The 18,206-nt window shown below is 41.8% G+C and overlaps 1 protein-coding gene across 3 annotated transcripts in view; it reads left to right on the top strand.

Annotated features, from left to right (window-relative positions):
- Positions 1–14,368, top strand: part of Sans (SAM_USH1G_HARP domain-containing protein Sans) — a 201,120-nt gene extending 186,752 nt beyond the window's left edge. For all 3 annotated transcript variants that reach the window (XM_071656087.1, XM_071656086.1, XM_071656088.1), the window contains exons 8-9: positions 3,362–3,494; positions 12,767–14,368. In XM_071656087.1, the coding sequence (XP_071512188.1) occupies positions 3,362–3,494; positions 12,767–13,015 (382 nt within the window). In that variant the 3' untranslated portion in view covers positions 13,016–14,368. The remainder of the gene's footprint in view (positions 1–3,361; positions 3,495–12,766) is intronic.
- The last annotated feature ends 3,838 nt before the right edge of the window (positions 14,369–18,206 follow it).

Raw genomic sequence — 18,206 nt, 5'->3', positions numbered from 1 at the left:
TTGGTCTCCCTCTTCTCCTCGTTCCCTCCACCTCTGACACATATATCCTCTTGGTCAATCTTTCCTCACTCATTCTCTCCATGTGCCCAAACCACTTCAAAACACCCTCTTCTGCTCTCTCAACCACGCTCTTTTTATTTCCACACATCTCTCTTACCCTTACGTTACTCACTCGATCAAACCACCTCACACCACACATTGTCCTCAAACATCTCATTTCCAGCACATCCATCCTCCTGCGCACAGCTCTATCCATAGCCCACGCCTCGCAACCATACAACATTGTTGGAACCACTATTCCTTCAAACATACCCATTTTTGCTTTCCGAGATAATGTTCTCGACTTCCACACATTCTTCAATGCCCCCAGAATTTTCGCCCCCTCCCCCACCCTATGATCCACTTCCGCTTCCATGGTTCCATCCGCTGCCAGATCCACTCCCAGATATCTAAAACACTTCACTTCCTCCAGTTTTTCTCCATTCAAACTCACCTCCCAATTGACTTGACCCTCAACCCTACTGTACCTAATAACCTTGCTCTTATTCACATTTACTCTTAACTTTCTTCTTCCACACACTTTACCAAACTCAGTCACCAGCTTCTGCAGTTTCTCACATGAATCAGCCACCAGCGCTGTATCATCAGCGAACAACAACTGACTCACTTCCCAAGCTCTCTCATCCCCAACAGACTTCATACTTGCCCCTCTTTCCAAAACTCTTGCATTTACCTCCCTAACAACCCCATCCATAAACAAATTAAACAACCATGGAGACATCACACACCCCTGCCGCAAACCTACATTCACTGAGAACCAATCACTTTCCTCTCTTCCTACACGTACACATGCCTTACATCCTCGATAAAAACTTTTCACTGCTTCTAACAACTTTCCTCCCACACCATATATTCTTAATACCTTCCACAGAGCATCTCTATCAACTCTATCATATGCCTTCTCCAGATCCATAAATGCTACATACAAATCCATTTGCTTTTCTAAGTATTTCTCACATACATTCTTCAAAGCAAACACCTGATCCACACATCCTCTACCACTTCTGAAACCACATATATATGTGTGTATATTTTGAAATGTATATGTGTGTGTGTGGGCATTTATGTATATACATGTGTATGTGGGTGGGTTGGGCCATTCCTTGTCTGTTTCCTTACGCTACCTTACTAATGCGGTAGACGGCGGTTAAGTATAATAAATGAATAAATGAATCGCATGTTTACCAAATGGTATCCTAGCTTCATCTCTTCGATGTATATAAACTGTTATATTTCTCGATTGTGTCTCCCCTGATGATGTGATTATTACACAAAAGTGCACTTGGGAACTTATCCTGTTTCAGTGCATTATTACATGACAGCTAGAGACTGACTGTGAACGAAAGTGGCCTTTGTTGTCTTTTCCTAGTGCTACCTTGCGCACATGCGGGGGGAGGGGGTTGTTATTTCATGTGGCCGGGTGGCGATGGGAATGAATAAAGGCAGACAGTATGAATTATGTGCATGTGTATAGATGTATATGTCTGTGTGTGTATATATATGTATACGTTGAGATGTATAGGTATGTATATATTGCATGTGTGGGTGTGTGTGTATATACATGTGTATGTGGGTGGGTTGGGCTATTCTTTCGTCTGTTTTCTTGTGCTACCTCGCTAACACGGGAGACAGCGACAAAGCAAAATAATAATAAAATACATATATATGTATTAGAAAGGATCACTGTTTTGCGCATGATCATGTATATTCGTATGAGTTCATGGGGGAAATGAAACATGATAAGTTCCCAAGTGCACTTCCATGTAATAATCACATCATCAGGGGAGACACAAGAAAGAAATATAAGTCAGCTGACTTATATTTCTTTCTTGTTTTGGTGTTGGATCCAATTTAGACCAACAGTAACTCAAAATGAGTCTAGGGACCTTCACAAGTGGGAAGGCACAGTTGCATTTGTCTCTGGCTAGTGGGAATTTCAGTTTGCATCAACTCTGAGTAGCTCAGCTGTATACACTGAAAATGAAAAGAGCCTTTTGAAATATTCATTGGAAGAAGAGGAAACATAAGATCATGTCTTTGCAGCTAATGTTAGAACATCATTGTCCATTGTTCTCTGATATTAAAAAGATTATTGAAAAAGGTGTTTGGCCTCTTTAGTAAAAGGATATACTAGTCTGTTCACTCTCAGATGGCAGCATCTGTATCAAAGGAAATGATATTTCATTCATTTCCAAGCAAATTGTCTTTGACTTCCTTTTTCTAGGGGGGGAAAATATCATTCTAGGAAGAACATGAGAAGAAACTGGTCCATGAAGGCTGCTAACATAAGTATGTTGAGCCATAATTTACTGTCGAGATAGAGAAGATTGGTGTGGCCTTTGTGTATAAAACAAAAACAATTGTGGCACTGCCAGGAATATAATGGGCCCTACTCATAACAGTAGCCCTACTGTTGAGTCTGACACATGTTCATACCTTCAGTGCTGCTTGCCATATTGTGGAATGTACTGATTTTTATATCAGTCCACCCAAAAAAGGGTATGTAGCAGACAAAATCCTCTAAATAATGCAGTAATGATAGAAATAACTAATCATCTACATATCAACTCTTGGTAAGTATTGCCACTGAGATATGCGCAAATACAAAACTAAATTTCTCAGCACAGCAGCAATGCCAAATGAAACAGCATCAAAATTGTGGAACAAATCTAAAGTTGGATGACGTCTAGCTCACAGTAGATGTCTTTGGTCACCGTCATGTTGTAGTATCTGATGTCACTGATGTCTCCAGGTGCTCTAGTTCTTACAGAGAGAGAGAGATCTACAACTTATGTTACAGAATAGTCCTACAAGATGAAGACGGATGTAGTGCCTCTGAAGGTCATAGTAAAGCAGGGAACAGCATCACCTGCTGACATTCACCACAGTTAACACTACATGGACAGAACAGACACAAGGCAACCATTCTAAAGGGTGACCCAGAAATATATTTGTTACCCTCTTTGTTAAGCGTAGATGTAATGACTAAATGAACTTAGATTCAATCACTAAGTGATTATTCAATATTTTTCACTTCTTGTTTTAATGCTTGGAATTATGTATTTCCTACATTAGGACTATCTCCATTTTGTACAACTTGGGAATTATTTCTCTATATATTTTACACAAGTCTTTAATGTGGAAAATCATTATATTTTGTAGGTGATGAAAAATGTACAAAAGCCATACTTTTTTTTGATGGGTTTTGTCCATCATTTACATGTGTTATGGCTTGATATACAGACATGATCTTACATTTTTATATGTAATATTATTTCATTTTCTTATTATTTTTCCTCAGAACAAACAACATCACAGCAACACTGAGCAGCTTGGCCACCAGCGGCAGTGAATCACCGAGTGAAATGTCGCCAGAGGACCCTGCAGCTACAACACTTCCTCACACCCAGGTCTCACAACCCTGGGAAGACGAGGTTGGTAGGCATGATATGTTCTCGCTTTCTAAATGTTTTATCTTCAATATGTTTTATCTTGAAGTGATTTGTGCAAATTTGTCCACTCCTGACTCCTTTACTTGTTTCTCTTGTTCATGTTTATTCACTGTTCAAAGCTTTTACTGTGACATAAAGCCACATTTTCAATTTTTCATTACAAGACCCATTTGAAGGTAAGGCTTGGTTGGGGTTGTAGAATTAACAACATTACAGACATCCAGACTTGACACAATACAAAGTCTGTCTGGTTTAACAACTGATTGTGGACTGATGACACACTTGGGCGGAGCTAGTCTGAAGGTTTTATATTTTTAATGTTTTTTCAATTTGAGTACAGTATTATCTGTCTGTAATGCTTGCTCTCTCAGGCCACACCACAAGTCTTTCCATAACTGGTGAACTCCTTTAATGCAGCGCAGTGTTTGTAGAGGATACCATCTAATGTTCCCACTGACTACTTCAACCTAATGTTCCAACCTACTACTTTTACCTGTCTTCCTACCTACTTCTGCCTACTGCTCTTACCATTTGCCAAAGGGCAGGACTAGCGCATAATGCTCCACTACAGGAAAATCTAGAGACAAGTGTTATTTGTGACAAGGAGTGAGTGTGTTTGTGGACAGAATGCCAAGCAGTCCATATGTGGATGAGTTAGCAAGAAAAGACAGTTACCTGGGTCAGAGGAGTGCACCTTGACAACCACTGAAGTAACCCTTCTGTTACTGAGGCAAGTAGTCTGGTGATATACCATGTTTGTCAGTGGTTGTCTACCACCTGCTGGTACCAACTAATGCAATATCATCAAACTGAAATATATACCTTTGTCACCATTCTTATAGAATATCCTAGATTGCAAAATATTGGAGTTACTATAACTTTTTATGAAAATCAGGTAAAATAAAGTTGGGAAGTGAGGGGAAAAAAGTCAGTTGAGTTAGTTAGTTGTGCAATAATAAAAGAAAAACAAATCAACATTATTTACTTTGTGCTGAGAATTAGTGTTGAGCAAATGTATCAAATTGTTAGATCGTGAAAAATGTTAGTTCTGAAGTATAAACATTTCTCTACTGGAAGGAGAGTTCTGTGCACATAAGAAAGATTGCTTGTTTGCATAGGGTCAAAATTCAATTTCATCCACCAGGGTTTCACCATCTTTGACTCTATGACCTTCGTAATCCAGGACCGGATGGGTCAATGATGTGTTCCTCCTGTCCAGAAATGGCAGACTTGGTAGCTTGTGGTGGGTTAGAGACATGCCCATCTGTCCTAAAATGGCATTAGGTCTACGTCCTATTGGTGGGCCATCAAAGAGCTGTATGTTTGTCTGGATGTTGATGACAGGTGCTTTCTCCGTAATGGGAATGGCTGTTATTTATTATAATCTCCTTCGTTAGTCTCATTCCATGCTCTTGTTCATGATGTTGTTTGATCTCACCTTGTAAGTGAAGCAAGAGGCGGCATCTCAGGGTGCAGTTTATGTGATGAGGCTGACAGTCCCAAATATTGCATTGGTACTCATATACCACATCTGTACAATTCAAACTTCCAAAGCAACCTACCATATTAATGTTCATTACATGCGAACATGTTTTTGGATTGTTACAGTGTATCATCAGGCTGATATCCTTGTCTTCATCATTCGCTTTGCAGTTTCTGGCCACAATATCTCGCACAATCGAGTAGGTAATGAAGGGGTAAGAGAGATGTGTGGTCATAAAAAGAGTGTGGTTGAGAGAGAAGAGGGTGTTTTGAAATGGTTTGGTCACATGGAGAGAATGAGTGAGGAAAGATTGACAAAGAGGATATATGTGTCAGAGGTGGAGGGAACGAGAAGTGGGAGACCAAATTGGAGGTGGAAAGATGGAGTGAAAAAGATTTTGAGTGATCAGGGCCTAAACATGTGGTATACCGGGATCAACGTGCTGTCAATGGATTGAACCAGGACATGTAAAGCGTCTGGGGTAAACCATGGAAAGTTTTGTGGGGCTTGGATGTGGAAAGGGAGCTGTGGTTTCGATGCATTATACATGCCAGCTAGAGACTGAGTGTGAACGAATGTGGCCTTTGTTGTCTTTCCTAGTGCTACCTCGCGCACATGCGGGGGGAAGGGGTTGTTCTTTCATGTGTGGCGGGGTGGCGACGGGAATGAATAAGGGCAGACTATGAATTATGTACATGTGTATATATGTATATGTCTGTCTGTGTATATATATGTATACGTTGAGATGTATAGGTATGTATATGTGCGGGTGTGGACGTGTATGTGGGTGGGTAGGCCATTCTTTCGTCTGTTTCCTTGCGCTACCTTGCTAATTCGGGAGACAGCGATAAAGTATAAAAAATAAATAAATAAATATGTATGTGTGTGTGTTTTTGTGTTTGTGGATGTAACCAAGATGAGAAAAAAAGGAGAGATAGGTAGTATGTTTGAGGAAAGGAACCTGGATGTTTTGGCTCTGAGTGAAACAAAGCTCGAGGGTAAAGGGTAAGAGTGGTTTGGGAATGTTTTGGGAGTAAAATCAGGGGTTAGTGAGAGGACAAGGGCAAAGGAAGGAGCAGCACTACTGAAGCAGGAGTTGTGGGAGTGTGATAGAGTGTAAGAAAGTAAACTTTAGATTGATACAGGTAAAACTGAAAGTGGATGGAGAGAGATGGATGATTATTGGTGCCTATGCAGGTGGTCACAAGAAAAATCATGAGAGGCAAACGTTTTGGGAGCAGCTAAGTGAATGTGTTAGCAACTTTGGTGCACAAGACCAGGTTATAGTGATGGATGATTTGAATGCAAATGTGAGAAGTGTGGTGTACATAGGATGTTCAAGTGTTGTAAATGGAAATGGTGAAGAGCTTGTGGATTTGTGTGCTGAAAAAGGACTGGTGATTGGGAATATCTGGTTTAAAAAGCGAGATATACATAAGTTTACTTATGTGAGTAGGAGAGATGGCCAAAGGGTATTATTGGATTACTTGTTAATTGATAGGCGCGCGAAAGAGAGACTTTTGGATGTTAATGTGCTGAGAGGGGCAACTGGAGGGATATCTGATCATTATCTTGTGGAGGCGAAGGTGAAGATTTGTAGAGGTTTTCAGAAAAGAAGAGAGAATGTTGGGGAAAAGAGAGTAGTGAGAGTAAGTGAGCTTGGAAAGGAGACTTGTGTAAGGAAATACCTGGAGAGAATGAGTGCAGAATGGAAAAAGGTGAGAGCAAATGACGTAAGGGGAGTGGGTGGGTTGGAAGGGGATGTATTTAGGGAAGCAGTGATGGCTTGCACAAAAGATGCTTGTGGCATGAGAAAGGTGGGAGGTGAGCAGATTAGAAAGGGTAGTGAATGGTGGGATGAAGAAGTAAGATTGTTAGTGAAAGAGAAGAGAGAGGCATTTGGATGGTTTTTGCTAGGAAGTAGTGCAAATGACTGGGAGATGTATAAAAGAAAGTGGCAGGAGGTTAAGAGAAAGGTGCAAGAGGCGAAATACAGGGCAAATGAGAGTTGGGGTGAGAGAGTATCATTAAATCTTAAGGAGAATAAAAAGATGTTTTAGGAGGAGGTTAATAAAGTCCTTAAGACAAGAGAACAAATGGGTACATCAGTAAAGGGGGCAAATGAGGAGGTAATAACAAGCAGTAATGAAGTGAGGAGATGGAGTGAATATTTTGAGGGCTTGTTGAATGTGTTTGATGATAGAGTGGGAGATTTAGGGTGCATTGGTTGGGATGGTATGTGAAGTGAAAGGGTGAGGGAGAATGGTTTGGTAAACAGAGAAGAGGTAGTGAAAGCCTTGCGGAAGATGAAAGCCAGCAAGGCAATGGGCTTGGATGGTATTGCTGTGGAATTTATAAGAAAAAGGGGGTGACTGAGCTCTAGATTGGTTGGTAAGGATATTCAGTGTGTGTATGGACCTTGGTGTTGTGCCTGAGGATTTGCGGAATGCATGCATAGTGCCATTGTACAATGGCAAAGGTGAGTGTTCAAACTACAGAGGTATAAGTTTGTTGAGTATTCCTGGGAAATTATATGGGAGGATATTGATTGAGAGGGTGAAGGCATGTACAGAGCATCAGATTGGGGAAGAGCAGTGTGGTTTCAGAAGTGGTAGAGGATGTGTGGATCAGGTGTCTGCTTTGAAGAATGTATGTGAGAAATACTTAGGAAAACAGATGGATTTGTATGTAGCATTTTTTTTATTATATTATACTTAGTCACCTTCTCCTGCATTAGCAAGGTAGCACAAGGAAACAGACGAAGAAGGGTCCAACTCTCCCACATACATTTCAACGTATACATACATATACATACACAGACATATGCATATATACACATGTACACATCCACACTTGCTGCCTTCATCCATTCCCGTCACCACCCCGCCACACATGAAATGGCACCCCCTCCCCCCACGCGCACATGAGGTAGTGCTAAGAAAAGACAACAAAGGCCACATTCACTCACACTCAGTCTCTAGCTGTCATGTGTAATGCACCGAAACCACAGTTCCCTTTCCACATCCAGGCCCCACAAAACTTTCCATGGTTTACTCCAGATGCTTCACATGCCCTGTTCAGTCCATTGACAGCACGTCGACCCCAGTACACCACATTGTTCCAATTCACTCTATTCCTTGCACACCTTTCACTCTCCTCTATGTTCAGGCCCTGATCGCTCAAAATCTTTTTTTCACTCCATCCTTCCACCTCCAGTTTGGTCTCCCACTTCTTGTTCCCTCCACCTCTGACACATATATCCTCTTTGTCAATCTCTTCTTACTCATTCTCTCCATGTGACCAAACCATTTCAAAACACCCTCTTCTGCTCTCTCAACCACACTCTTTTTATTACCACACATCTCTCTTACCCTTTCATTACTTACTGGATCAAACCACCTCACTCCACATATTGTCCTCAAACATTTCATTTCCAACCCATCCACCCTCCTCCAAACAACTCTATCTATAGCCCACACCTCACAACCAGATAACATTGTTGGAACCACTGTTCCTTCAAACATACCCATTTTTGCTGTCCGAGATAATGTTCTCGCCCTCCATACATTCTTCACCGCTCCCAGAACCTTCGTCCCCTCCCACACCCTGTGACTCACACTTCCACTGTTCCACCCGCTGCTAAATCCACTCCCAGATATCTAAAACACTTCACTTCCTCCAGTTTTTCGCCATTCAAACTTACCTCCCAATTAACTTGTCCCTCAACCCTACTGAACCTAATAACCTTGCTCTTATTCACATTTACCCTCAACTTTCTTCTCCCACACACTTTACCAAACTCAGTCACCAGCTTCTGCAGTTTCTCACCCGAATCAGCCACCAGCGCTGTATCATCAGCAAATATCTGACTCACTTCCCAAGCCCTTTCATCCACAACAGACTGCATACTTGCCCCTCTCTCCAAAACTCTTGCATTTAACTCCCTAACTATCCCATTCATAAACAAATTAAACAGCCATGGAGACATCACACATCCCTGCCACAAACCAACATTCACTGGGAACCATACACTTTCTTCTCTTCCTCCTCATACACATGCCTTACATTCTTAATAAAAACTTTTCACTGCTTCTAGCAACTTGCCTCCCACACCATATACTCTTAATACCTTCCACAGAGCATCTCTATCAACTCTTATCATATGCGTTCTCCAGATCCATAAATGCTACATACAAATACATCTGTTTGTCTAAGTATTTCTCACATACATTCTTCAAAGCAAACACCTGATCCACACATCCTCTACCACTTCTGAAACCACACTGCTCTTCCTCAATCTGATGCTCTGCATGCATTCACCCTCTCAATCAATACCCTCCCATATAATTTCCCAGGAACTCTTAACAAACTTATTATTATTATTATTATTATTATTTTGCTTTGTCGTTGTCTCCCACGCCTGCGAGGTAGAGCAAGGAAACATACGAAAGAAATGGCCCAACCCACCCCCACACACATGCACACACACACACGTCCACACAAGCAAACATACACCCCCACACATCCCAACATACACACAGACACACACATATACACACATGCACACAATTCACACTGTCTGCCCCTACTCACCCCCATCGCCACCCCGCCACACACGGAATAACATCCCCCTTCCCCCTCATGTGCACGAGGCAGCGCCAGGAAAAGACAACAAAGGCCCCATTCGCTCACACTCAGTCTCCAGCTATCATGCAATAATGCCCGAAACCACAGCTCCCTTTCCACATCCAGGCCCCACACAACTTTCCATGGTTTACCCCAGACGCTTCACATGCCCTGATTCAATCCATTGACAGTATGTCGACCCCAGTATACCACATCGATCCAATTCACTCTATTCCTTGCCCGCCTTTCACCCTCCTCCATGTTCAGGCCCCGATCACTCAAAATCTTTTTCACTCCATCTTTCCACCTCCAATTTGGTCTCCCACTTCTCCTTGTTCCCTCCACCTCCGACACTTATATCCTCTTGGTCAATCTTTCCTCACTCATTCTCTCCATGTGCCCAAACCATTTCAGAACACCCTCTTCTGCTCTCTCAACCACGCTCTTTTTATTTTCAAACATCTCTCTTACCCTTACATTACTTTCTCGATCCAATCTCCTCACACCACATATTGTCCTCAAACATCTCATTTCCAGCACATCCACCCTCCTGCGCACAATTCTATCCATAGCCCACGCCTCGCAACCATACAACATTGTTGGAACCACTATTCCTTCAAACATACCCATTTTTGCTTTTGGAGATAATGTTCTTGACTTCCACACATTCTTCAAGGCTCCCAGGATTTTCGCCTCCTCCCCCACCCTATGATTTACTTCCGATTCCATGGTTCCATCCGCTGCCAGATCCACTCCCAGATATCTAAAACACGTTACTTCCTCCAGTTTTTCTCCATTCAAACTTACCTCCCAATTGACTTGACCCTCAACCCTACTGTACCTAATAATCTTGCTCTTATTCACATTTACTCTTAACTTTCTTCTTTCACACACTTTACCAAACTCAGTCACCAGCTTCTGCAGTTTCTCACATGAATCAGCCACCAGTGCTGTATCATCAGCGAACAACAACTGACTCACTTCCCAAGCTCTCTCATCCCCAACAGACTGCATACTTGCCCCTCTCTCCAAAACTCTTGCATTCACCTCCCTAACAACCTCATCCATAAACAAATTAAACAACCATGGAGACATCACACACCCCTGCCACAAACCTACATTCACTGAGAACCAATCACTTTCCTCTCTTCCTACACGTACACATGCCTTACATCCTCGATAAAAACTTTTCACTGCTTCTAACAACTTGCCTCCCACACCATATATTCTTAGTACCTTCCACAGAGCATCTCTATCAACTCTATCATATGCCTTCTCCAGATCCATAAATGCTACATACAAATCCATTTGCTTTTCTAAGTATTTCTCACATACATTCTTCAAAGCAAACACCTGATCCACACATCCTCTACCACTTCTGAAACCACACTGCTCTTCCCCAATCTGATGCTCTGTACATGCCTTCACCCTCTCAATCAATACCCTCCCATATAATTTACCAGGAACACTCAACAAACTTATACCTCTGTAATTTGAGCAGTCACTCTTATCCCCTTTGCCTTTGTACAATGGCACTATGCACGCATTCCGCCAATCCTCAGGCACCTCACCATGAATCATACATACATTAAATAACCTTACCAACCAGTCAACAATACAGTCACCCCCTTTTTTAATAAATTCCACTGCAATACCATCCAAACCTGCTGCCTTGCCGGCTTTCATCTTCCGCAAAGCTTTTACTACCTAGCTTTTACTACTACTTAACAAACTTATACCTCTGTAATTTGAACACTCACCTTTATCCCTGTTGCCTTTATACAATGGCCCTATGCATGCATTCTACCAATCCCCAGGCATTTTACCATGAACCATACAGTCAACAACACAGTCACCCCCTTTTTTTAATAAATTCCACTGCAATACCATCCAAACCCACCTCCTTGCTGGCTTTCATCTTCCGTAAAGCTTTCAGTTCCCCTTCTCTGTTTACCAAACCATTCTCCCTGACCCTCTCACTTAGCACACCACCTCAACCAAAACATCCTATATCTGCCACTCTATCATCAAACACATTTAACAAACCTTCAAAATACTCACTCCATCTCCTCACATCACCACTACTTGTTATTACCTCCCCATTAGCCCCTTCACCGATGTTCCCATTTGTTCTCTTGTCTTACACGCTTTATTTACCTCCTTCCACAATATATTTCTGTTCTCCCTAAAATTTAGTGATACTCTCACCCCAACTCTCATTTGCCCCCTTTTTCATCTCTTGCACCTTTCTCTTGACCTCCTCCCTCTTTCTTTTATACATCTCCCAGTCATTCGCACTACTTCCCTGCAAAAATCATCCAAATGACTCCTTCTCTTTCACTAACAATTTTTTCTTTATCCCACCACTCACTACCCTTTCTCATGCCACAAGCATTTGCGCAAGCCATCACTGCTTCCCTAGATACATCCCATTCCTCCCCCACTCCCCTTACATCATTTGCTCTCACCTTTTTCCATTCTGCACTCAGTCTTTCTTGGTACTTCCTCACACAAGCCTCCTTTCCAAGCTCACTTACTCTCTTCATCCCAACATTCTCTCTTCTTTTCTGAAAACCTCTACTAATCTTCACCTTCACCTCTCAGCACATTAACATCCAAAAGTCTCTCTTTCATGTGCGTATCAATTAACACGTAATCCAATAACGCTCTCTGGATGGTATTGCAGTGGAATTTATTAAAAAAGGGGGTGACTGTGTTGTTGACTGTATGGTTCATGGTGAAGGCCATCTCTTATGTATATCTCTTTTTAAACCAGGTATTCCCAATCAATCACCAGTCCTTTTTCAGCACACAAATCTACAAGCTCTTCACCATTTCCATTTACAACACTGAAAACCCCATGTACACCAATTATACCCTCAACTGCCACATTACTCACCTTTGCATTCAAATCACCCATCACTATAACCTGGTCTCGTGCATCAAAACTGCTGACACACTCACTCAGCTGCTCCCAAACACTTGCCTCTCTCTTTATATTTGTTAAAAATCTTAAATCTTATTTGGTGCTAACATGATAATCTATTGTCTTAGCCTTCACGATATTTAGCAGCTTTGTATCATTTTATTGTAGTAAAAGATGTCTGTATCGTGTGGTACTAACATGATAAATTTCAATACTCAGGACCTTCCCTCTGATGACGAAGAAGAAGCATCTCCTGTATATATGTTCCTGGCTTCTGCTGGCCTGACAGACTTCATCTCCACCTTTTCCAAAGAACACATCGACCTTGATGCTCTAATGTTACTGACTGAAGACGATCTAATCAACATGAAACTGCCTCTTGGACCACGACGGAAACTCCTCAAGGCCATTGTAGACCGCAAGTCCGCCATAGATGACCCAGGTGAAGTCCAGGATAGTCGGCTCTGAGCGTAAGCAGTAGTCTTCAGTTTTATGTCAGTTACAATATAGTGGTATTACTGTCATTCTGTTATTCCAATTGTCTGCTGTAATACATAATCTAAGATGCATTCTGTAAAAACTTTTACAATTAATCTTACTGGGATAACATCATCACAGATACTGAAAGCTGATTCTGTTAAAGCTGGTTTGATCAAGTCGTGTGTGATCGCTGCTGACAAGTGCATTGTTCAGACGTATTACATCATTACTTTGTCATTATGGAAGGCTTGCCCTACATCTTGACCAAGCATACAGAATAGATGGTAGCACAAACTATTACCTCTGTTTAATAGTTTCTGAAGCTGCTAAACTTAACTTTCAGTTGTCACAGTTTAAAGTTATAAAGGGTAGGACTTGTTTGTAGCAGCATAATTACTATTGTGACATTCAGAATATCTAAAAACAAAGTCGAATGAGACAGACTAATGAGTTTGTTCTTAAGGAAATTGTAAACAAATTTGGATTATTTCTAAGTTGTCTAGTTGTATGTGGTCATGCTATATTGTATTTAGACATATGTATTTAATGTAAATACAGTATATATGTGTGAAGATGCAGTCTTGAGAGATAAAGCTAAAATTTTTCTTCAATACAAATTGAGTTTTGTAAAATAGTATATGATTATATGTAATCACTATGCGTATGTACATTGGCTTTATCGATCAAGTAGTTGTGCACTCTAATATATTAACCTGGCCAGCAACCCACTGGTGATGTTACTAGACTCGCATCTGTTAGGAATGAATGGTTTATTGAGTGGAATAGATAATCTTGTCTTACAAGACACTAAGGACAGAATGCTTTGTACCATGAGAATTAGAGGGCTGAAATTTGATCGATTATTAAAAACTACAGTACTCACGATTGTCTGAGTTTCCAGGGACCACAAATGAAAAGTCACCTATTATAAAGTTATTGTTGATGGACAGAAAAGAGTACAGCCTCTCCGAGGACATTCCTGCCCCTAAGGGAGCCCACCTTACCCTGCTCCTGCATAGAGCAAGGGGTCCTGGGGTTGCATAACTAAACTCGAAATACAGTAATATGCCCTCAATGGACAGAGCGCAAAGCCCTGTCACACCATGTTGCCATATCTTAATAGTCATTGTACTCGACATAAATTTAATTGCACTTCTTTCCTGATTCCTCAGTGATGTTACTGGTTATCATGTATGATAACCAAAAGTTACATATGATAAATTGGACTATAAAAATGTTTGTGCATTTAAACTGTAATCAGAAATTCCATAAAGTAGTGTTTTAGATTTATGTCATTCTTGAAAAAACAGGATATGTACATTAAAAATTTATGTTCCTAAATATGTTTGTATTCCCTTCTAATTTCTTTAACATATTCTTTTTTTAGTTTCAGTACAGTATCATCCAGCAGCAGGCTGGACATGCAGTTTTCACTTTTAAACTCTCTTCCTGCACAGTTTCCGATACTCACATGACATGATTACATTTTCTGATGGCTGTGGTGGGGTCCTGATTGTTGAGACCAAACTTTACCCCAAACATCTACTACACAGTGTCCAATTTTACTTGGGCAGAGTGTGGTTGTCTGTTAACACTTGTAACTGTCTCTTCCTCCCTTTTCCCAGCATCATCTCCGGGAGCTCCCTCAAGGGGGTGGCCACGGCAAAAGACTCTCCGTAATTGGAGAAGTCAAGTCCTGCTTCTTAACCTTTAGTGCCTCACCCTTAACAGTACACTGGCAGAGGGCAACTCTAGTGCAGAGTTTGCTGAGGCTCCTTTTTTTTTCCTATTACCAATTCTTAATAATGGTGCTGAAAACTAGCTACTGCATCTATTAATAAGGTAAGGGACTATTTACAAGCGTTGATAGTGAAGGAATAGGTTGTTAATAGCTGTGTTTATCATGAAGAGGAAGCCAATAGGTCAGACTGCAGATAGCAAAGGTAAAAGTAAGATGAGACACAGGCAGTACGAAAGGTGGTTGGTCTTACCCTACCCAATAGGACTGACCACAGTCCGGCTCCTAGCACTGCTCACCATCCAGTGCGGCCAAGATGCCTACTCCCCCACTATGCCATACCGCCATCGTGAACTTGTACCCGCCATGAAAGCCTCAGGGGGACGAACAGCCAACTGTCAAACTGTCACCCATGAGCGCACAAAGGGACACCCACCCCAAGGGCCGACACCAGATGTTATAAGGCTGGCAGCCAATTGCCAACCTGAGCTCTTGGACCACATCCTGTAAAGGGAGTGGGTCCAGGTTAGGACTTTCACGAAGCACACCTCCAGGTCCTGGTAGGAAAGCCCTAACCCTCTGGGAGCACTTACACTCTCTTGACACCATGCACCTCGCCAATTAAGTGTGGCAGATGTCACGTGCACGGGGTCTTTGCTGGTAAGTTCCCATACACCCTTGAAGGACTTCTGGGGTGCTGTATTAGCTGCACTTATGCTGGTATGCAACTGAGAGCATGAGGCAAACTCCGGAGACTTGTGTATGTGATGCAAATCTCCAACCCTCTGGAAGCCACGATGTCTCGCTTCTGGAAGGACTCTACAACAGAAATACGAGGCTAAAAAGGCATTGATGTATCATGCCTTTTCTCCCAACCCCCATGGGTACATGGGCATATCTGTGTGAAATGCCCAGTTGTATCGAGCTTGTGACAAGTGTCACAGAGGCCAAGAGATCGAGTTGGCCTCTTTTAGCCTGGCGGGGTGGGTGGTGTTCTTGATCTCACTTGGGCAGCCTTACCATAGTCACTGCCTGTGAGGATTCAGGTGCCATTGGTGACCCATCTGCTGACCTGTGGTACAGCAGCAAATGGAGCGAGACTTGACCCATCGCAGGTACTGACGTTAGCCCTCCATGCGTGTGATTGGTCTTATTGCCCGCCTGTCAATCAGCAATGCATGAAAGGCCTGACCAACTCTGCAACTTTCTTAGTGTTGCAGTTTCCCCAACTGCCGCTTGAATCATTGGGTCAGACGAGGTGAGCAATTTCTCGAATCTGACTTGTTTATTTAGCCAGATGGTCAAGACAAAATCAGGTATTCCTAAACCACCATCCACTACCGCTGGGTGGAAGAAAGTGCAGGGTGCGTCATGTTCCTACTGACTACTGCTGCCTAATGTTCCTACCTATTACTTTTACCTAATGCTTTCAACTAATGTTCCTAATAGCTACTTCTATCTATTTCTCCAACCATTTTGCCAAAAGAAAGGGCTAGCACATAGTGCTCACCGCAGGCGAAATCAAGAGTTATGAAGAATGAGTTGTGCTATTTAAATTTTGTCAAGTGTTACGTGTGACATGGAGAGATTGTATTGTTTGTGGACAGAATACCAGCAGTCCATGTCTTGCTGCCAGCCATCTTTTCCTTTTTTGAAGGGCACACTCCACCAATCTATTTGGAAATTCACTACCATCCTCATACACCCGGACATATACAAATTCAACCTGCATCCTCCAAGAACCCTTCCTCCCATATCACAGACATCATCACAAAGGCAATAAACAAACTCAGTGCCCTCAGAGAACATAATGAAATCTGGAAACAAAAATCCCTCATCATTCTTTGTCAACAATTCATCTGCTTGCCCTAAACCAGTGTTCGTCTGCCTTATCTTCAGATGTACCTTGTGTGCAAACAAAACAAACTAGAAAAAATCACACAAAACAACCGTTAAAACAAAAAAGGTATGTTTAGCAACCACCAACATTCAACACACACACAGTGAAACAAAGATGTTTCTGGTACCGTCCCATGTCAATATGCTAAGTATCCAATTCTTTGCAACAGTTCTAGCCCACTTTGAACCAAACCACTATATAACTGTCAGGCACTGACTGGGTTACTAAATTGATGTTCGATGAATCAGAATGCTTCAGATAATCCAGTATTAGATTCCCTGCCTTGTTGCATGTGAATCAAGTATAATTTCCCCCATGAGGGTTGTTATGTATCCTATACGTCAATATGGTTCTCTCAATGCATGTCAGATGTTATAGGGCTCTCATTAAAAATAAGTCTTATGCACATATTCTCAGAATCATAAATGAAGGTAATAAATTAGTTAATGAATCAGTTCTCATTCTCACTGAGTAACTTTATAGCTTTGTAGGCTGACTGGCGACAGAGGTGGAGATAACAGGCCATCCTCATGTCAACAAAGCTGGCATATCACCGTCATGCACTTAAATGCTCAGTCATTGTTCAAGAAATTAGCTGAGCAGATCCAGTGTATAATAGGCTCTGATATTTCCTCTTCTGGCGTACTCCTATGTATACATAGAAAGAAAGGGTTCTCTGGATATGGCCAAGAATTACTGACTCGACATTTGACATGTCTCCTTAGGTTCTAGGTCAGAAAATAATAACTGACATTTGTCTCAGATGAATGTTGTCTGAACTCGGATGCACTGGCAACATGGAGCCCTCGTAATGGCCCCTAGCCTATGAAGTCACAACAGCAAGTTAATGAATGTAACCAAGGTGGAGGCCTTACTCAACTAAGTGTACATTTCGTTCATTGACCAAAGCAATGTTTAAGTAATTATATGTCAAAGTAAGACCTAATCACTTGGATAACACTGAGCTTTATCAATAGAATAGGGTGAGAGGGTGAAGGCATGTACAGAGCATCAGATTGAGGAAGAGCAGTGTGGTTTCAGAAGTGGTAGAGGATGTGTGGATCAAGTGTTTGCTTTGAAGAATGTATGTGAGAAATACTTAGAAAAGCAAATGGATTTGTATGTAGCATTTATGGATCTGGAGAAGGCATATGATACGAGTTGATAGAGATGCTCTGTGGAAGGTATTAAGAATATATGGTGTGGGAGGCAAGTTGTTAGAAGCAGTGAAAAGTTTTTATCGAGGATGTAAGGCATGTGTACGTGTAGGAAGAGAGGAAAGTGATTGGTTCTCAGTGAATGTAGGTTTGCAGCAGTGAGTTTGGTAAAGTGTGTGAAAGAAGAAAGCTGAGAGTAAATGTGAATAAGAGCAAGGTTATTAGGTACAGTAGGGTTGAGGGACAAGTCAACTGGGAGGTAAGTTTGAGTGGAGAAAAACTGGAGGAAGTGAAATGTTTTAGATATCTGGGAGTGGATTTGGCAGCGGATGGAACCATGGAAGTGGAAGTGAATCATAGAGTGGGGGAGGGGGTGAAAGTCGA

The sequence above is a fragment of the Panulirus ornatus genome, chromosome 62 (assembly GCF_036320965.1).
Source record: "Panulirus ornatus isolate Po-2019 chromosome 62, ASM3632096v1, whole genome shotgun sequence".
Classification (NCBI taxonomy): Eukaryota; Metazoa; Arthropoda; class Malacostraca; order Decapoda; family Palinuridae; genus Panulirus; species Panulirus ornatus.
The sequence above is the reverse complement of the archived record's forward strand: the minus strand, read 5'-3'. Positions and strand labels throughout refer to the sequence as shown.